Source organism: Danio aesculapii, chromosome 7, assembly GCF_903798145.1.
Source record: "Danio aesculapii chromosome 7, fDanAes4.1, whole genome shotgun sequence".
Lineage (NCBI taxonomy): Eukaryota > Metazoa > Chordata > Actinopteri > Cypriniformes > Danionidae > Danio > Danio aesculapii.
Window position 1 is genome coordinate 12116671 of NC_079441.1, and position 22529 is coordinate 12139199.

The 22529-nt window shown below is 34.7% G+C and overlaps 1 protein-coding gene across 4 annotated transcripts in view; it reads left to right on the forward strand.

Annotated features, from left to right (window-relative positions):
- The window catches only part of fes (FES proto-oncogene, tyrosine kinase), a 58045-nt gene that overhangs the window by 33350 nt on the left and 2166 nt on the right, over positions 1 to 22529 (forward strand). For 3 of the 4 annotated variants that reach the window (XM_056461052.1, XM_056461053.1, XM_056461051.1), the window contains 11 exons: positions 2791 to 2913; positions 4117 to 4306; positions 9118 to 9198; positions 9283 to 9519; positions 12704 to 12826; positions 14361 to 14414; positions 14511 to 14629; positions 15149 to 15243; positions 18444 to 18567; positions 19573 to 19730; positions 22073 to 22204. In XM_056461052.1, the coding sequence (XP_056317027.1) occupies positions 2791 to 2913; positions 4117 to 4306; positions 9118 to 9198; positions 9283 to 9519; positions 12704 to 12826; positions 14361 to 14414; positions 14511 to 14629; positions 15149 to 15243; positions 18444 to 18567; positions 19573 to 19730; positions 22073 to 22204 (1436 nt within the window). The remainder of the gene's footprint in view (positions 1 to 2790; positions 2914 to 4116; positions 4307 to 9117; positions 9199 to 9282; positions 9520 to 12703; positions 12827 to 14360; positions 14415 to 14510; positions 14630 to 15148; positions 15244 to 18443; positions 18568 to 19572; positions 19731 to 22072; positions 22205 to 22529) is intronic. The other variant, XM_056461054.1, reaches the window with a different exon arrangement.

Consider the following 22529-nt stretch of genomic DNA (forward strand, 5'->3'; position numbering starts at 1 on the left):
AAGTGAAACCAGAATAATGCCCAAATATACATAAAAGAGAAATATTTACAATAATAAACATAATATAATAAAGTAGAAAATTCAAGCAAAGTGTCAAACAAAAATTAGTTAAACTCGAGTAAGGGAACGATAGTGAAGCCAAACAAAAGAAAGAAATATAACAAAACCATTCTAACTCATTAATACCTCGCTAGAAACTGATAAAAGAAAAGAAAAGGTCTTCAGTGCCGAGCGCCATATTCGCCAAAGATGACGTTCACCTCTTACCTGATGTCTTTAGCAATACATTTTCTACATGTTTGCAAAATGGAAGTTGTACGACATCTTCCCTATCCACCTTACTCCGAGAAAAGAGTGAACTTAAGGAGGTATAGCTTAATATGACGGGAAAGAGCTGAGCCAAGAAGTAACTGACAAATCAATCGAAATAAAAATGAACACAAACACAAAATTTCTCAAAGTGGGCAAAAGTAATGCGAAATAATTTTTCACCATTTTTCACCAAAATTTCACCATTTCCTGATCTGAACCGCTCTCGGGTAAAAAATGTTTCTTACAAACATATTGTTGTTGCTTGTTAGCAGACCACTGTAATGCACAAATGTGGGCCCTCAAGCATTTTAACGATCTAGGTGCAAAGTCTAAATCTAAAGCACCTTAATGAAGCTGTGCTATCATCACAGGGAAATGGAAACAAAACCTTTATTGCAGCACATTTATAAATGCATGTCTCCGAACATGTCTACTGATGACTTATGTTTCCGAACAAATCTTCTTCTTACACTTGTTTTAATTATAGTTTGCAACACAACATGGCATCTCTCTGCCATCTGAACACTGTAACAGGTAAAAACAGTCTTCGAAGCTACAGTACCATGCATATTAATGAAGTTGCACCTCATACACAATAGAGTGCGCTGATTGATCCGAACCAAGTTTCTCATGAATTAATGCTGAAAACTCAAAGACGTCACGTTGTACATCCAGTCTACATGCTGGAATTTACAGAAGGATCTCATGGCTGTGACGTAGCTTCAAAATTTCAAATCGGAACAACGAAATACTGCAAAAAACAACCAAATTTCACTTTTTTGTCAAATATATGTGTGCTAATAGTGTTTTTGGCAACGTGGGACACATATATGACTGTCAACATCCAGTGGTGTAAAGTAACAAATTACAAATTCTCAGATTACTGTAATTGAGTTGTTTTTTTTCTCAGGAATTGTAATTTATTAAGCAGTTTTAAAAATGTTTACTTTTACTTTCCCTTGAGTACATTTTTAGTGCTGTATTGGTACTTTTACTCCACTACTTTCCTTCAACCTGCAGTCACTACTTTATTATTTCCTCTCTATGGGGATTAGAAAAATCAGTCCTGTGATTCCTGTCCAATCAAATCACACATAGAAGGTAAATCGCATGATAATGAACTACCTCAAGACATGGGCGCTTTAGAATTGCAGCAAACTGTTTGGAAGCTTTAAAAGTGTATAAGAAGATGTTTAAAATCTTGACACACATTGACCCAGAGACTGTATAGATGCATGTCACTGATGAGAAGATGACGGATGTTTACTACATGATGACCGAAATGGCCTTAAACAACCAGCAGCCACAAGACCTCAACATGATGTCAGATTGACATTGTCCCCCAGTGTCGTGGGGATGTTGCATTTTGTTTGGAAATGAAAATCAGGTTGACATCAGAACTCAACGTCAGGCCAACGTTAATGTCCAATGACTAGGGCCAGACGGAATCTGCGGACGTTTTTGGCAATTTCTGCTGAGAATTTTGGTAAGAATCTGCGGATTTCTGCCGAATGATTTTGGGAGTATCATAACTAAAATCTTAATATGTGTAATAAAAAATAATACCTTTTTAACTTTTATTTAATGTTTAAAATGCAAATCCAATTCACTTTATTTGGTAAACAAAGCAAGTCTCTCATATATCTACTAAAAGATAGAAAATATTACTTTATAAACTGCATTATACATAAATGAGATGAATATTTTCATATTAGTCAATAATAGTATTGTAATTAATTAAAAAACTGAATAAATTTTGATTTACACACATTTACACTAGTAAATAAACAGAATCAATGATGGGCAAAAAAATCTTTGAATTCTGCGGAAAATCTGCGGAATTCTGTGCGCGCAGATTCCGCGTGGGCCTACCAATGACCAACCTAAAATCAACCAAATATGTTACAATGTTACAGCTTGACGTTGTGTGAACGTTACCACTATGACGTGTATCAGATATTGGATATTGGTTACCATACCTGATGAATTAATGTCAGTATTTGACGTCAATATGACGTTGGTTTAAGATGTTGACTCAATGTTGGACTTCAGTGACTTTCTAACACAACCTAAATCAACCAAATATCAACGTCATTTGACATCATTTATGGACATCAAAATAACATTGTCCTTAAACGTTGGCTAGACATTGAATTTTGGTCACCTGACATCACAACCTTAATCTAACCTAATATTAGCTAATTATGACGTTGTGTGTCTGCTGGGCAATAACTAAATGCACTACAGAATGTTACGTTTACACACATCCACAAATTAGATGTAAATGCATAATACTTTTTAAAAAAACGCTACTTTTTACTCATACTGTACTTTGAGTAATATTTACAACAGATACTTTTACTCTGCTTGCATTACATTTTTAGGCAAGTAATGGTACTTTTACTTAAGTATGATTTTTCAGTACTCTTTCCACCACTGTCAACATCTCAAAAAAAATGTGTTTTGTGACCATTTAAGGCTCACGGCTGTGGAGGAGGAGCTCTTGGGTCTGGCCAGTACTCTGAGTTCCCAGCAGGCCACTGTAAACCAGCTGGAGTTGGATCTGCAGAATGAGGAGGGATCTGCAAACATAGGCCAAAGGTGAGCCTGCAAGGTCTCTGCACTCAAAACTAAACTCCTCAGCAGTATAATTACCAAATAAAGTTTTACAGTGCCCCTACTATGTTGTTATAACCTTTTTACACCATGTAGGGTGTAAAATGGCTGTTTGTCAGTGTAAAAAGTCTGCAAAGGTACAAAGTTCACGGTGAAGGATGAAGTTTATGATGACTGCAAGAAAGAGGTGCTTCTAAACTGCATGAAATGAGTCATATTTGCATAGTCAATCTGTGGTTATCAAGTCGCAGTGCACTTTTCTCATATGTTTGCTTTTAAAACAATTGGGTTAAAGAAAGAGTTAAGGTCAGTGGTTTGCTGATCTGTACAACAAGCCATGCGTATAGATGCTGTGACAAATCTGAGTTAGTTTCATTTTTTTTTTTTCTCCGAGCAAGCTTTCAGAAAGGAGAAAGTGTTTCCTACATGTGGTTTGTCAAACCCATTTGACTAACGGAAGCACACTCAGAATTGCACAATGTTTTCAAGTTGTATGGAGTGCTTATTAGAAGTGTCTTGAAGGTGTCTGGTGCCTATGGAGAGGAAACGAGTGTCACCTACAGGTGGTTTGTCAAGCCCACTCACCTGCCTGAATTGCATGATGTTTTCAAGAAGTATGAGCCGCTTATAAAAAGGTGTCTGGTGCATATGAAGAAAGAAGTGTCACCTACATGTGGTTTGTCAAGCCCACTCACCTGCCAGAAGCACATCCAGAATTGCAAAGTGTTTTAAGTAGTATGGAGTGCTTATGAGAAGTGTATTGAAAGTGCCTGGTGCATATGAAGAGGAAACGTGTGTTACCTACAGGCAGGGGCGTAGCAACTGGGGGGACGTGGGGGATACGTCCCCCTCACTTTTAGAGACAGACCATTTAGGAACAGGTGATTAATAATTATATGAAGTTAAACTTTTGGATCTCATACAGCTGTCCCCCAACTTTTAAAATGCTGGCCACGCCCCTGCCTACAGGTAGTTTGTCAAGCCCACTAACCTGCCTGAAGCACACTCAGAATTGCATGATATTTTCAAGAAGTATGAGATGCTTGTAAGAAGGTGTCTGGTGCATATAAAGAAGAAACGAGTGTCACCTACAAGTGGTTTGTCAAGCCCACTCACCTGCATGAAGCACACTCAGAATTGCATGATGTTGGTTTTGCTGAACTTTGGATGTGATCTTTTGTTTTTCAGGGTGTATCAGTTCAGCAAGCGTAACGCTCTGGAGGACAGCAGGCAGCAGGTGGTTCTGTCTATGGTGGTTCGAGCTCGTCTGGAGGCCCAGCGGAGGCTTCTGGCAGATAAACTTCAGTGTCTGGGCACTAAAGAGCTTCCTACTTTAGGCCTGGATGACGATCGGATATCTCTGACCTCTAGCAACTCAGTTAGTTCACTTGCATCTTGTTCAGTCTGTCAAACATCCTACATTCACTTTGCTTTCTTCAGTTGTACTTGAATTGATTTGGAAAGGTTTTAAACTTAGGATTTACCATTCTGCAATAATAAGTGAAATTTATGCAGCTACATTCGACTTGTGTGTAAAAATGCTTGCAAATTGACAGAAAAATTAGATCATTAGAGGTTTGTTGTTACAGTACATGTCAATATATTAAGTAATCTGCAATTTTGTAAAATAAATATTTGGACATCGACACAATTTTATTATTTTTGGCTCTTTACACCAACACAATCGATTTGAAATGAAACGAACAAGATGTGCTTTAACTGCAGACTGTCAGCTTTAATTTGAGGGTATTTACATCCAAATCAGGTGAATATTGTAGGAATTACAACCGTTTTCATATGTGCCTCCCACTTGTTAAGGGTCCAAAAATAATTGGACAATTGGCTTCTAAGCTGTTCCATAGCCAGTTGTGTGTAATTCCCTCCTTATTCCAATTCCAATTAGCAGATAAAAGGTCAAGAGTTAATTTTAAGTGTGCTATTTTCATTTGGAATCTGTTACTGTCAACTTTTAAGATGAGATCCAAAGAGCTGTCACTAACAGTCAAGCAAGCCATTGTTAGGCTGAAAAAACAAAACAAACCCACCAGAGAGATAGCAAAAACATTAGGCGTGTCCAAAACAACGGTTTGGAACATTCTTTAAAAGAAAGAACGCACCAGTGAGCTCAGCGACACCAAAAGACCTGGAAGACCACAAAAACAACTGTGGTGGACGACCGAAGAATTCTTTCCCTGGTAAAGAAAACAGCCTTCACAATAGTTGACCAGATCAAGAACACTCTCCAGGAGGTAGGTGTATGTGTGTCAGAGTCAACAATCAAGAGAAGACTACTCCAGAGTGAATACAGAGGGATCACCACAAGATGTAAACCATTGGTGAGCCTCAAAAACAGGAAGGTCAGATTAGAGTTCTAAAAAAGCCTTTACAGTGCTGGAACAACATCCTATGGACAGATGAGATCAAGATGAACTTGTGATGGGAGAAGAAGAGTATGGAGAAAGAAAGAAACTGCTTATGATCCTAAGAGGTGAAGCATGGTGATAGTAGTGACATCACGTGGGCATGTATGGCTGTCAATGAAACTGGTTGTCTTGTATTTATTGATGATGTGACTGCTGACAAAAGAAACAGGATGAATTCTGAAGTGTTTCAGGCAATATTATCTGCTTATATTAAGCCAAATACTTCAGAACTCATTGCACGATGCTTCACAGTGCAGATGGAGAATGACCCAAAGCATACTGCAAAAACAACCAAAGAACTTTTGAAGGAAAAGAAGTGGAATGTTATGCAATGGCCAAGTCAATCACCTGACCTAAATTTGATTGAGCTTGCATTTCACTTGTTGAAGACAAAACTGAAGGGAAAATGCACCAAGAACCAGCAGGAACTGAAGACAGTTGCTATAGAGGCCTGGCAGAGCACCACAAGGAATGAAACCCAGCGTCTGGTGATGTCTATGCGTTCCAGACTTCAGGCTGTAATTGACTGCAAAGGATTTGCAACCAAGTATTAAAAGTGAAAGTTTGATTTATGATTATTAATTCTGTCCAATTACTTTTGGATCTTTAACAAGTGGGAGGCACATATGCAGACTATTGTAATTCCTACAGCGTTCACCTGATTTGGATGTAAATACCCTCAAATTAAAGCTGACAGTCTGCAGTTAAAGCACATCTTCTTTTCATTTCAAATTAATTGTGTTGGTGTATAGAGCCAAAAATGTCAGAATTATGTCGATGTTCAAATATTTATTTATTTATATATAAAGAGTATATATCAACACAAGATTTTTTTATGAGATGATTTTTAAACTGTAATTATTTCAGAGGAACTTTTACAAAAAAACAGACAGTAACAGGAGCAAAAACATTCCATGTAACAATAATAAGATACATATAAAAAAATTCTGACAATCTAATTATTGCACATAACTTGGAACTTTATAAAACATCTACTTGGTTGAAAATAAAATGAAAGCATAAAAAGGCCCCTGTAAACAATCTAGTAGCTTCATCAAAAACTGTAAAATGCAGAAGGTCTACTGTAAATGACAGTCATGCTTGTTGTAACGTGTTGTAAAGTTGATTTTGAAATATGAGAATTGCACAACCATGCTGACTCTGAACTACCAGGGCTCACTCACATGATCTTTGACCTTTCTAAATATGGCTTTTCCCTCAAACACTCACAACTAGACAAAGACTGATTTCAGTTTTTATGTAGTGTATGTGAAATTTAAAATTACAGAGTATATATATATATATATATATATATATATATATATATATATAGATCAGATTTTATTGTTGTGGTATAATCACTAACATTTCAAAAGCATACACAATATTCATCTCAATTCATGTCTATGTCTATAGTGCTTTTACAATGTAGATTGTGTCAAAGCAGCTTAAGAGTTCTAGTAAATTTTATACCAATTTTAAAATTCGCATGAACCAGAAGATGCAACCTTTTTTTGACGCAGTTCCTAGAGAAACGGAATATTAAATTAGAAAAAAGTGGACGTGGTTTGTTTTTTTATATTGCAAGCTGATTGGATATAGTAAAGGCATTCCATTCAGAAAGATCGGGGAAAGTGTTTCGGGAAAGTTATTAAAACCTAAAAGACTCCTCCTGATTTTTGTCATAGCGCTTTAAAACTGACAGTTGTAAGGGCGTGGTTAAGTATGTTAGCCACTCACAATAAGTGGTAATCTGAGAATTTAACTAAAAACTAAAACTAAAAATATTTTTTTATAATACTACACTATATAAGTGATGCAAAGATTATAGATTTTAGTCGTAAGATTGTAGTCTGAGAAATAATCACGGTTTCATGGTTATGACGATTATTATGCATTCATTAATTTCATAACACTACTAGTTTAGAAAATCACATGAAAACATTTATTTTAATAGTTATTTATTGCTGCTCAATAACCAAATAATACAGCACAAAAAATAATAATAAAAACTAATTATAGTTCATTTCTATAGTGAAAAACGTTTTTGGCATTACATAATAATTTTACACTAAATATAAACGACAGAACAATAAACAAAGTAAATAAATAAAATTAAGAATAAATAAACAATAGTATTTGTCTAATTTAAATCTAAGCTACATATTAGCTAAGGTTTTTCCTTTTAAAGAGAACAAATGTAGTCTAAAGCTGCCTTTCAACTGCACACGACAAGCGACAGACCAGAACTCATTCAATTCCGAAGGAGCGTAGTCCAGGAGCTGCATGGAGTTGCGAAAATGATGTGGAAAATTTGGATCCAATTTGAGCTACGGATCCGTTAAAATATTTGAGCTCCTGCAACTAGATCGTATGTGACTGGTCGACCAGATGTGATGTATTCTAGTGTTGTCCAAGCAGATCTGTGCATGTGAGATGAGAAATAGGAGTTTTTCCTTACATCAAAACATAAAGTTCTGTGCGATTGCCACAAGGGGGCGTATTCCGCCAGTCCTGTCTGAATGTCATGTGCAGTAGAAAGGTGGCTAAAGGCTGCTGAACCTCAGTCTGAAAGGCGCTTTTAATCAACTGTGTTATGAACTTGTTTGATAGTTTCATGTATTTTTTCTTCTCTTTGGAGTGGAAATGTGTATATTCCATACAAAGTTTGAAGCTAAACGGTCAGTTCTTGTCACGTGACTCGCAGTCCGTTTGCACCATTCTTTTCAACTAGGTGTGCCTGGAAAGCTTGAGCACGTTGCGCATGTCTCTCCCAATATCCGCGCAAGAAAAGAAATGACGTACTTGCACGCACAAAAGTCATGACATGTGAATGGCCTTTAGTTAATAGCCTCAGCCATAGTTAATCCAGTGTGCGTGGGTATTAGCTTCGGTGTTTAAGCTTGGAACTTGAAACTAGTGCACATAGCTTTGTTTAGTTGCAGCAATTTGTTTGTGCAGAAACATGGTGTTGGGAATTAATTAATAAAATAATTATATATATATAATTTATAATATATATAAACTATATTGACAAACAGTACTGTGCAAAAGTCTGTTTTTGAACAGTGTTGTATTATGTTTGGTTAATTTTTAGTGTCTTTATTATAATCTAAACAGAAAATACAAACAAATTCAGAACATTTTTAGTTTATCACATGCTACCTCTATAATGTTCGAGTCTGGACTCTGTGTAGGCCATTTCATTACTGCCAGTGTTTTATCAGTTGTTTATTTACTTCAAATATGATTTCACTGCAGTTGCATTGAAGTCTGAAAATGCACTTCCTGTTTGTTTTCAGTTCTCTGTCTAAGGAATTGGGCGTGGCTAACATACTCAACCACGCCCCTCCAACTGTCAGTTTTGACAGCGCTATGACAAAAAACAGGAAGAGGAGCCTGTTAGGTTGTAATAACTCTCCCGTAACACTTTTCCTGATCTATCTGTATGAAACGCCTACTTATCCAATCAGCTTGCAATAGAAAAAACAAGCCATGCCCATTGTTTCCTCATTTAATATTCAGTTTTTCTAGGAACTGCTTCACAATACGAAAAAAAAAATGGTCGTATCTTCCAGTTCTTGCGGACGTTAAAATGAAGTTATCTATGAAAAACTACATGCATGAGTAAATGAAAATACATGTAAATACAAAACAATTTAATGTAGTTATGGTATTAGAAGAGGTTTTAATATATGCAGCATTACATTTGCACGCCCTTACATTATCCATCATGTAGTTGATCCTTATATGATTGGTCATGCAGGAGCGTGACAAAGACCACAAGCACCTGAACATTGATGTAATCGTGAATCACCTGAGCAGCCTGTTCAAGCCCAAATACACGGTCAGTAGTGCTTCACGTCTGTCTTTCTCTCTCAGCTCCTCCCTGCTCAGCGCTCATATCTGTATGTGCAACTTGTGTCTGTAGAGTAGTGTGTTTTATACACCTCAACAGGTTCCCCCAGCCGTGACACCAGTGCCTGAGGTGGAGAAGCCCCTGACGCAGCAGGTCTGGTATCACGGTGCCATCCCACGTCTGGAGGTGCAGGAGCTTCTGAAAAATGATGGAGACTTTCTGGTTCGAGAAAGTCAGGGCAAACAAGAGTATGTGCTTTCTGTGCACTGGGGCGGTCAGTGCCGACACTTCCTCATTCAGAGTACAGACGTGAGTTTACATTACTGCAAATGAGTTCACTGTGTTATCATGGGTGGTGGAATGTTTGGCTTAAAGGGGCCCTATTATGTCCCTTTTTACAAGATGTAAAGTGAGTCTCTGATGTCTCTAGAGTGTGTATGTGGCATTTCAGCTCAAAATACCACACAAGTAACTTTTTATAACTCTTTGAAACGGCCCCTTTAGGCTTTGATCCTAATGGTGCCGTTTTGGTGACTGTCACTTTAAATTCAACTGAGATTGTGCTCTTTTCAAAAGGGGGTGGAGCTATGAATGTCTCATAGTGGCAGATTCAAAACTCTAATGGCGGACAGCTGCTTCTCACTCAGGGCTAATGAGGGAAAGATCATCACTAATGGGTGGGGCTTTTTTTGTGATGACATGCACAAAGGGAGAATGTCAATCAAAGGGCTCTTATTTTTAACGATCTAGGTGCAAAGTTTAAAGTGCAGGGTGCAAAAGTATTAAGGGCGTGTCTGAATCCACTTTTGCTATTTTAAGGATGGAAAATACGCTCTGCGCCCCGGTGCATGGTCTAACAGGGTTGTGCTTATTCTCTAAATGAGTTATGGGTGTGTTTTGAGCATAACGTGCAGTAAACCAATCAGAGTCTCATCTCCCATTCCCTTTAAGAGTCAGTTGTGTCGCGCCATGGTGCATTTGCTATTTACATGGCGGACTTTGTAAGAGTAAAAACTGATCGATTCACTAGCGAGAAAATAGTTAAACAGGCCATCTGCACAAGGAGAAAGAAAGAGACTCCTCCATTTAGCCTTTTTTCTTTCTCTTTACTTGAACTCTTTACTTTACTCCTTTACTTTTATGGAGTAGAGAAACGGTGTTGTACTCACTCCACTGAACATCCGTTAGCCTACACATTTACCTTTTTGAAGCACAAATATTTGTTTTAAAACTATTTCTAAATTCAGTTCTACTGTAATTTCCAGCAAACCAATAAATGAACAATAATAACAAACTGTGGTCAAAAAACGGAGTTATATCCAAACACACGTCCTATTCTTACGCCCTATATGGTGATGCATACGGCTCCAAAACCTGACAGGTTTTTATTAAAACAAATATAAACATGCAGATAATAAATAATACTAATGATAATAATAACATTATACAAATGCAGATTGTCATGAACTGAAAAAAGCCCCCCCCCGAGATGAGGCATGGAGGTAATGTTTTTTATATTTATGTAGAAAATAATAATTTTTGTAAATTACTCATTTGTAAAATATTTGTGAATTTTGTACATCCTGTGGGCAGCACAGTGGCGCAATGGGTAGCACAATCGACTCACACAAAGAAGGTCGCTGGTTCGAGCCTCGGCTGGGTCAGTTGACATTTCTATGTGGAGTTTGCATGTTCTCCCTGTTCACGTGGGTTTCCTCTGGGTGCTCTGGTTTCCCCCACAAGTCCAAAAACGTGGTATAGGTGAATTGGGTAAGCTAAATTGTCTGTAGTGTATGTGCGTGAATGAGAGCTGGAAGGGCATTCGCTGCGTAAAACATATGCTGGATAAGTTAGCAGTTCATTCCACTGTGGCGACCCCAGATTAATAAAGGGATTAAGCCCAAAAAAAAAAAAATGAATGAATGAATGTTCAACCTTTGGGTATTAAGCAATGTGTAAGCGTTTGGACCCGCATAGGCACATAACTAACGCACTCTGCGCTGGACTTTAGACCAGTTTCAGTTGGTCAAATAGCGCAGTTTATTTCTGTTTCTCAAAATAGCAATGCGCCAACAATGCGCCTTAACACACCTCCTTTTTAGACCGGAACACCCATGAGTCCACAAAGTGGTGCAAATGGATTTGCTATTTAAACAATATGGCACAAAATGTGAAAATGAGGGTTGTGCCAGTCTGAAAATAGCAACAAATCACGCCAAACATGTCTTGCACTATTTAAGAACAGCCTATTTAGATCATCATGGAGCTAGTGCAAGGTACATCACAGCTTTATTGGACATCACTTTAAAAAAAGGTGAAGATTGTCATCATTTTATAATTAATTTTTAAATTTATTTAATTTTATTTTCACCACCAACATTAAGCCACTGTCAAGCTATACCCTCACCATAAACCATATTTTATTTTAATGTGAAATTTTAACAACTACTGGACAATTTCTATACTGAGAGTATGTTTGGTGTTTGTTAGATGTTTTTTTTTTTTAAATTTAAATTGCGCCAAACATGTCTTGCACCTTATTGCGCTGGGTGTATGATAGGGCCCAAAGTGTTTCTGCAGACACTTTTTTTGTGAAGTGAAATGATAAAAAATAGAACATTTTACCATTAGAGGCTGGCTATATTCACACCCTGTTGCCACACAGCTGTGTTTAAACCCCTTATAAAAGTGACTTTTGAAATTCAATTCAAATCATCATATTTCTATAGCGCTTTTACAATGTAGATGGTGTCAGAGCAGCAAATAAATGAAAATGAATGAAACAAATAATTTCAGGTAATTACAGAAGGTTGGAAATACTTCTGTCAATGTGTCTGAATCGGCCTGTTTAACAGTGCTTGGTCATAGTTCACCCAAAACTCAACATCCGCTGTTTATGTACTCACACTTAGGTCACATCAGATGTAGGTGGCTTTTTTACTTCAGTAATGTAATAATGTTGTAACTAATGTTCAGTTTCTTGCACAAACGACTGGTTTTGCTTCATAAGACCTCAGTGTTCTTTTGTTTTGGCTTATTTTGGGGGATATAATGTGTAGCGATTGATTTATATTTTATAAAAGAAAATATACATCTTCCATGGTCTAAAGGTGAGTATAATAATAGCAAATATTCATTTTGAGGTAAACTATGACTTTAAACTTCAAAGTGGCACTGCTATTACAAAAATATCTGACGAAATCATTTTCAGTCTGCTGTGTAAAAACCGATTAGTCCATTCACTTTAAAATAAACCCATTGAATTAAAAGAAACAAGTTGATCTTACATAAAGTTAGTTTAAACCCGTTGTAGGTTGGAACTGTTTAGTTGACTAAACATAATTAAACACAGTTAATTTACCTAACAGTATTTATGCAACAGGTTTACTCACTTTAAGTCAACTAATAGCCTTTTTCAGTCTGCTGGTTTGTGTGCTGCTCCAGATAATTTTCTTTATTATTTTAAGTCATTATATGCATGTGTGTGTTTTAGGGAATGTATCGTCTGGACGGTGAGGGATTCGCCTCTGTCCCGCTGCTAGTGAATTACCTCTTTAATTCCCATCAAACCGTCACAAAGAGGACAGAGATTGTGCTGAAGAAACCCATCCCGAAGGTTTGTCTCTGATCGACTACAGCTCTACATTACTCATTACTGAGGAGTAGCTGATATATGATTGCCAAGATTAGAAGTGCAAAATATTTAGTCATTTTTTTATGTCACTCACATTGAGCTGTTCAAAGAGGTGTTAGCGCCCCCTGGTGTCCACTTCAAAACACATTAATCACTATACTCCACAATCTACTGTACATATAATTGAAAAAACTAATCATGATTGGCCCTAGTTCGATTTTTAAAGACATTTGAATTTATAATGTTTATGAATATTTTCAAATAATACATTAAAAACGTATTTGTAATGGTAGTAATAGTGTAACTGTTAAATGTATAGTTTGATCAATTATAGTTCCAGCAATTATAATCTAGCAATACAAAAAACTTTTTATTACATAATCTATAAAATAATAATTATTATTAACCATAATAAATTACTTGATAATAATAATAATAATAATAATATAATCTTATTTAGTAATTATGTATTTATTTATTTTTTTTTAATAAATGAATGTTTTATTTTGTCAATTTTATTTTTAACCCTTAAACCGAAAAAGTTATTATTATATATTTTTTAAAATGTGTGGTTGTAGTAGTTATATTGTTTACAAACATTATTTGAAACTTGAAAAATCCACAATCCAAACAACTTTATTATTATTATTTATAATATATAAGATATATTATTATTAATATTTACTATGGTAAATTACTTAATATTTGTTAAATGAATAATAATAATAATAATAATAACAATAACAATAATAAACAATGTTTTTAAATAATAATAATATAATAATAACAATCTTATTTAGTAATTAATTAATACATTTCTATATGTATTTATTTATTTTATTTTAAATAAGTAATTTTATTTTGTTATTTTATTTTATTTATGTAAAAAAAAAATGTTACCTTTAAACCAAAAATGGTGTTGTTATTATATTTTTTATAATGAGTGGCTGTAAAAGTAGTAATATTTTTTAAAACATTATTTGAAACTATTAAAAAATCCACAATTCAAACGTCTTTATTATTATTATAATTAATTATTTTAATATTTAGACATAAAATATCTTATTATTAATATTTACCATAGTAATGTACTTATAATTATTAATTTAACAATTAATAACAATAATAAACTATTTTAATAACATAATAACAATAATAATATAATAATAATAATAAGCTTATTTTTAATTTTTTTAAACCCCGAACCAAAAATAGTGTTATTATCATATTATATTATATTATATTATATTATGATATTTTTTATAATTGTGGTTGTAGAAGTAGTAATATTTTTTACATTATATTTATTGAAAAATCCACAATCCAAACATCTACAAAATAGTAATTTTTTAGAATACTACATTATTACTAGCATCTAAACAAGACTTAATTTTGATTTAACAGGGAATTTAAAATTGTATATTTGACGTTTGCTTTAGTTGTTTTGGCTGCTAGATCTTATGCTGAATATGTTGAACACCTCCAGAGATGAATTCATTTTATGGCTGTTTTTTAGGATAAGTGGGTCTTGGAGCATGATGATGTTATTCTTGGACAGAGCATTGGTCGAGTAAGAATTATATAAAAGGACTGAAGTTTATACAGTGTTTTACTAATAACTGGCCAAAGCAGTTTAATGATGTTGTTTGGTGTGTAACGTTATCAGGGTAACTTTGGTGAAGTGTTCAGCGGCCGCCTGCGCTCAGACAACACTCCAGTGGCTGTGAAAGCCTGCAGAGAAAACCTGCCTGCAGAACACAAGAACAAGTTCCTCATGGAGGCCAGGTTTATACACACACACACACACACACACACACACAAACACACACGCAACTGTACACTGTATTTTGTGAATTGCATTATGGGAGCTTGATCTCTACTCTGTTGACCCTTGATGTAGGAAAATTCAACTCTACAGTTTAACAAAGTGACCTTTATTGACATTTTAGTAGTCTGAAATAATATAATGTATAGGAAATAATATACAGAGGAATAAGTCTGTAAAATAACAGAAATGTACTGGCAGCTTATTACAAGGTTTTTGTACCGTAACATACATCAACAACTCAGACAATATATCACTTTAAACTAATAATAATGTTAGTAAAAGCCACGTTTTCAAGGTTAAAAGTTGTAGGAAGAAAGCTCAAGGTCCCATAATGCAACTCAAATGCATAAATAAACTGGGAAAAATAAAAAGATGAATCACAAAGTATGGAAAAATGCTAATTTATGGCTATTTTTACAGTGTATACAGTCACACACATTCTCATTTCACTGAACATCTCTGTGTTTCTGTGCCAGGATCCTGAAACAGTATGACCATCCAAACATAGTAAAGCTTATTGGCGTCTGCACTCAAAAACAGCCTATTTACATCATCATGGAGCTGGTGCAAGGTAAATCATAGCTTTATTAGACATTACTTTAAAAAAGGGGAAGATTGTCATCATTTTATATTTATTTATTTATTTATTTATTTAATTTTATTTTATTTTCAACATCAACATGAAGCCACTGTCAAGCTTCCCTCACCATAAAACGTATTTTATTTTAATGACTACTGGACAAAATGTCTATACTGAGAGCATGTTTGATGGATGTTTTTAAAAATATATCCCCAGGGATTTTTTTAAATTATGTAATAATTATAATTATTATATATAATAATTATTATAAACAATAGGATAATTATTATAAACAATATGATAATTATTATAAATGTGTATAAACACATGAACAGCTGCCAAATGCAAGTAGATTTTAGTTTTGGCGGGTTAGACAGACACCCCCATAGCCATTTTCCTAAAGTTCCTAAAGATTAGAATTTGAGTTTAAGACCTTTTGTCAATATGCGAGCAAAAGTGCTCTTAGAATCGAGAAGCAGAACGATTGATAACTGTTCGTGCGTGCAAAAGAAAGCAGGTGAATACCAAACGAGAGGATGATCAGGCACACGGTGAGACACAGGCGATCCTCACTCACTGATGTTGTGAGCAAGGCACAGCTGATGTGATGCGCGCGAGTGCTTAAAAGCTCCTCCTTGCGCAAGACAACCATGCCTGAAAACGCAACTGGTGCGATCGTTTCTCTTTGAAATAGATTAGAAAGAAGCGGTGCTCGTGCACACACAGTCCTGCTGCTTTCATCTCCAGATTTTTTGTATGCATCGGTTGCCGCTTTCGCTTTTACCATTCTTTGAACAGATTATTACTGGGCCTACCGTAATGTGCACGTGATCATCCTTTCACTATCGCACACAGAAAGTTTTTCACCTGCTTTCTTTTGCTTGCAGTTATTTTTGTTAATATGGTTTAATTACCATGGTTTACAGTAACATTGCTTTAATAGGAGATCAAGGCCCAATCCCAATTCCCAATTTTTGTACCCCTTTCCCTTCCCCTTGGCCCTTAAAACTGAGTGTGAAGGGGAAGGGCTTCAAAATTTACCCCTGAGAAATAGGACAGCACTACAGCACCTGCACACATCATCATATGTCATCGCGATCTCTTGCTGCACATGAGATCAGACGATCACGACTGCTGTATACTGTTATTCCAGTTGCTTTGTTTTTTTGAAGGCATGTATTATATAATCATAATGATATAATGTGGCAATATGTATTCGAGTGTCATCGAGTGTCAGAATGTTGTGGGACTGCTGTACAGGAGTTATTATTATGGATTATAGATAGCGAAATTTAGCGGTTTTTATTTTAGCAGGTTTTTTTAAAGCATGACAGTAAAACACGACCGCGGTTATGAATATATTAAAACATGAGCTTGTTTGTTGTTAAAATTCGTAATAATGGCAAAAAATACAAATTTGTGGATCTCCTGACCTCCGGGTGTAACTATCCTGCCGCTGTGGCTGGTGTATTCTGGCAAATTTTCTTAACACCTTGGTTTTGAGTGTGGTCCTGAAAAATCTCAGTTCGAACGGCTATCTACCCGTTCCCCTTAGCCCTACGCTACATTTTTAATCTATAATAATCTTGCCATGAAATAGTCATAAATTGTTGATCTGGCAAGAAATAAACAATATTACATTTAGTTTTTATTATTGTTAATAATTATATATATATATAGTTGAAGTCAGAATTATTAGCCCCCCTGTTTATTTTTCCCCAGTTTCTGTTTAATGGAAAGATTTTTCAACACATTTCTAAACATAATAGTTTTAATAATTCATTTCTATTAACTGATTTATTTTATCTTTGCCATGATGACAGTAACTAATATTTTACTAGATATTTTTCAATATACTTTAATACAAGTGACATTTAAAGGCTTAACTAAGTTAATTAGGTTAATTAGGCAGGTTAGGGTAATTAGGCAAGTTATTCTATAACGATGGTTTGTTCTGTAGACAGTCGGACAAAAAAAATAGGGGCAAATAATTTTGACCTTAAAATGGTTTTTAAAAAACTAAAAACTGCTTTTATTCTAGCCGAAATAAAACAAATAAGACTTTCTTCAGAAGAAAAAATATTATCAAGACATACTGTGAAAATTTCCTTGCTCTGTTAAACATCATTTGGGAAATATTTAAAAAAGGAAAAAAAAAAAATCAAAGGGGGGCTAATAATTCTGACTTCAACTATATATATATATATATATATATATATATATATATATATATATATATATATATATACATACACACACACACTTATTATACAACATCATTATTAATACACATACTTAATATATGTAATTATAACATGTTTTAAAAATATTTTTAATTTAATCAGTTTTTCATAATGTATTTAATTATTAACTATGGTGAAATCATAAAATATGATTTTTATTTTGACTTTACTGAGAAGTTCTTAAAGGAATTCTTTTTTTTGTTACAAAGACAATTTTGTTCATATCTTAATTACATTTAAAAATGACAAAAATGTATTAATATTATGCACTATGCTTTATATGCAATTCTATTTAATATAGACAGTAATCTTTAAGGAACTGTTTTTGTTGGAATCACTATTGCTTTCTTTGTTTATTAACTAATTGTATTTTTAAATTATTACTTTTTTATATAATTTAAGTATTCTTAAAGTAATTTAAGTATTATAAGGTTCTTTTTTTGTTACAAGAGTAGCTTTTTATAAGCTTGCCTGTTTATAAATTATATTAAATAAAATAAGAAATTACAAATATAAAATATTTTAACTAGAATAAACTCATAAAATAATGCTTTTTGTGGAAAAAAATAGTAAAATAGTGTTTTAATTTTCTTTCATGTTTTTGTTTATTATAATGATTTAATATAGTAATGGTATTGATAAATTAAAGATCAATTATGAAATGAAATAAAATAACTATGTAATATTTATGAAAGTTTTATTTGAATCTTTTATTTAATATGAAAAAAAAAAAGCTTATTTAGGAACAACTTTTGTCACAAAGCTTTTTGCCTTTTATTGAATGATATAATTATATTGTTTTAAATAATACTTATTAAATAATTTTTTTTTTAATTATTAAGCATGTTGTATAATTTTCTAAAGAATAAACAATTTTAACTGTTGAATTGAATAGAATTTAAATATTCTTTTAGAAGCAAATGTTTTAATGGCATTTTCTCCTGGCAGGAGGAGACTTTCTGACGTTTCTGCGCACAGAAGGCCACAACCTGAAGTCCAACATGTTGATCAGGATGGCGGAGAACGTGGCGTCAGGCTTGGCATATCTGGAAAACAAGAAGTGCATTCACCGGTGAGAGTGAAATATGGTGATATATTAACACTCAGACACTTTAGCGGATCCATAAAGCACTAGCAGACCTCATAAATAGCTCACAACGGCCTTTTATTGAATCCAGTAAGAAGACTCCAGCTATTTCTCTCTTTACCAGCGGTTTGATGGAAAGATTTTGGTGGATCGTAAGGAAATGAAAGCTCACTTCTCCATTTGATCATGACTGTTTCCCTCAAACACTTCAGTTTTTATTGAGCCTCTGCAAGCTGTTTCATTTTAATTTGCTCTAGTTCAGGGTTTTGTGATTTGGGTGGCAAAATGGTGGCAAGAGCAGAATGAGGGGTGGCAGCTTGGCCTGTCATCTTATGGGCCATTCACATATCGTGTCTAAAAGTGTGTGGAAAAAGCACAATGTGCTTAGATTCATTCACCAATTTCAATGTGCTTCTGGGCTTGCACTCACATGTACCTGATGTTGCTAAACAACCATCAACCGTCCTCTCCCAAGATCCACCACTGACCAACCCCTGCTGTAGCTCTGATACAAGGTTTTTTATAAATGAAATTAAAAAGCACTGCAGTGTTTGGGTGCTCTGTGCTTGTTTGCGGTAATTAGTCTACCGCAGGGCTATTCAATTGGCGGCAATTTGTTCCGGCCCTCCAAATAGTGTGACCAAGACATCAAAAATAAATTTCAGGGTTTTTATTTTAATAAATTTGCAAAAAATTCAAAAAATCTTTTTCCACATTGTAGAATTTTAAGGAAATAAATGAATTTAATCCATTTTAGAATAAGGCTGTAACATAAAAAAATGTGGAAAAAGTGCAGCGCTATGAATACTTTCATGATGTAACAAACATAAATGTATGTTAAAATGAAGTTATATTACAGACTAGAAAATAAGTCAATAACTGTTTCAGTCAAAATCCCTGCTAACAGTCTACTTTTGGGAGGGTAAGTCATGATGGCAGCTCTTTTTGTGAATCTCTCAAACTGTCTTGTGCATGTGTGTCTGTGTCCAGAGATGTTGCGGCCCGTAACTGTCTTGTCGGAGAGGAGAGCGTGGTGAAGATCAGTGATTTCGGGATGTCCCGTGAAGAGCAGGATGGGGTTTATTCTGCTACTGGAGGAATGAAACAGATCCCAGTCAAGTGGACAGCACCAGAGGCCCTCAACTATGGTAAAACTAAACCAGGGGTTTAGCAACAGTGGGAATTAGAACATTCACACGTTCATGGTTGGGGTCGAATGGTCCCATCAGTATAAATAATATAATAAAATTAAATAAACATATAATCAATTGGTAATATGCTTTTTACTTGTATTTTTCTAATTATTAATTATAATGCTAATAATAAATATAGCTGCAAGCAGCCCAGCGGCCACATCATAAACAAGCATGGCAACAGGAGCAACTGGAAAATTCTTTTTGACCGCATGTTCTGAGCCAAATTTGGTGGAAATTGGGCTAACAATGTATGAAGAGTTCAAAACAACAGATTTTCAAACTAATTCAAGATGGTGGTCAGGAAGTCGTGTTAATTACGGAATAAATTATATCAATGTTCACATATCAATGATACAAGGAATCTGCAAGACCAGTCTCATGACAATAGACAAAACTATTGAAAAGTCATTAGAAACATTTTGTATAGTTTCTATTGATAGAATTGAATTGTTTGTCAGTTTTACCCAGAAGGTAGCTCAAACTGACGTAGTTTGGTCGATGTCAGGTCTAGATCACACATTAGGTTTGATTTGAATTCGGCCCGTAATGTCATCTGGCAGCATTACATCAAGTTTGCGCTTATGCTAAATGACAACAGTTTTATCTATCGACATGAATGCCATAACTTTTGGTCTACATGGTCTGAAGATGATCCGAGTAAAATTTGGTGAAGATTGGATCAACGGTCTAGGAGGAGTTAAAAAAAAGAATGATTTAAACAAAATCAAAATGGCGGACAGGAATTTTTTATTCCTGCAGTTATTGCATAATTGGTATCTGTGATGTCGGCGTGACCCAAGGAATAATTTGAGACCAATTTAATCAAAATAAGCATATGCAGTCAAACGTTATTACCAAATTTGTAAGTTTCATTAATGAATGCTAATGAATGTCTTATAACAGTGGAAGGCCACAATGACAGACCTAAATTTTGGACCTAAACTATCGCAGAGATACAGTCTCAGATGTAGTTTGGCACCATGCCATCACATTTATCAGTGCAGTAAACAAAAACCGTTACACCTATGGACACAAATTCCATGACTTTTTGTCAGCATGGTCTGAAGATGATCTGAGTTAAATTTGGTGCAAATCAGCCAAACAATGTACGAGGAGTTCGAAAAAGTAGGTTTTTGACTTAAGGCTAGATGGCGGACAGGAAGTTTAGTTCATTAAGGCATAATTGGTATAGATATTTTCAGGACAACCCAAGGAATGTATGAAGACAAGTTTCATTACAATAGGCAAAATTAGTCAAAAGTTCTTAGCATTTTTAAAAATATTGTAATAACGTTTGACCAAAAGGTGGTGCTGCGATAAAACTTTTTGAGCACATTTAGAGCACAGATTCGAAGACATTTACCACTTTCATAACAATTCGCCAATGTATCCGTTAAAAACTAGTGCCGAGGTACAAAATGGCTGACCTGCGAAAAAACATAATTCAGACATCATTCGACTTGAAATTTGGACCAAGGGTTGAGAAGTTATAGATTTATCAGTCCAATCAACTTGAATTCAATAACTTTTGGTCAGCATGGTCTGTAGATGTACATGTGATTCAATGTTGATGAAAATCTTAAAAACAGCCTAGGATGACTTCGTTCAAAGATGTTTTACGAAAACTCATGATGGTGCGTTTGAATCGGCTTGAGCCAAGAAATCAGAGGAAAAAAATGTTTTGATTGTGGCACATTCAGTTTAAATGTTAACGTGTTTTGTACTTTAAAATAAAAAATAAAATTAATTATATGCTGAATAATTATTTTACATTACAACTTACTGTACTAATAGTATGTCTTTATGTCGCAGCATTTTAATCAGAAATATTTTAAGCAGGCTGCTGTTAAATTGTTGCAGAATTATGTTGAATTTTAGGTTTATTTAAAGTGTTATGGATGATTTTAATTGTATTTTATTCATAATATAGTATTATTATTATTGTAATTATTACATTTAATGAAATATAATATATTTACTGTAAAAAATGTGTCTGTGTGCATGTAAATAAAAAATATGTTAATTTATGAATCTCTTTAAAAATATTAGAATTAGAATAATAAATGGATGGCTCCAGAGGCCCTCAATTATGGTATGCATGAAACCCTGTACTAGACAACCACTGCCAATACTGTATCAACAGTTCAAACAGATATGTTGTTATATTGAGACACCATACATATAGATTAATATGAGAAGAAAGAGGTCAAACAGAGCTAAGAGATCTGCATTATGATTGCCTGCTGGTGAATGAGGTTTTGAAGTGTCAGCACTGCTCTCTGCTGGTTCACCAGGGCGGTACACCACAGAAAGTGACGTTTGGAGTTTTGGAGTGCTGCTTTGGGAGACATTTTCCAGAGGAGTCACGCCATACACCATCCCAAATGTCATGACCAACCAGCAGACCAGAGACGAGGTGGAGAGAGGTAAAACACGCTGACACAGGACAAACATCAGCAAAAAAGACTGGAAGAAATGCTTTTGTTGATTAACCCTTCGATCCTTTTGCTTAGAATATGAGCCAAAAAATCTGGAGATGCTTGGCTTTGTTTTTGGATGAGAGTAGAGGCCAGGGGCGTTGCTAGACATAAAGCTCTACTGGGGCACGTACCCCCTTCCCAATATATATATTTAATTGAATTACCAATCTTAATAAATACACTTTGCATATGAAGTAAATCATATCTCAATGCATTTACTGGGGCACTGGAGATTTTTACTGGGGCACGTGCCCCAGTAAATTGGGTCTAG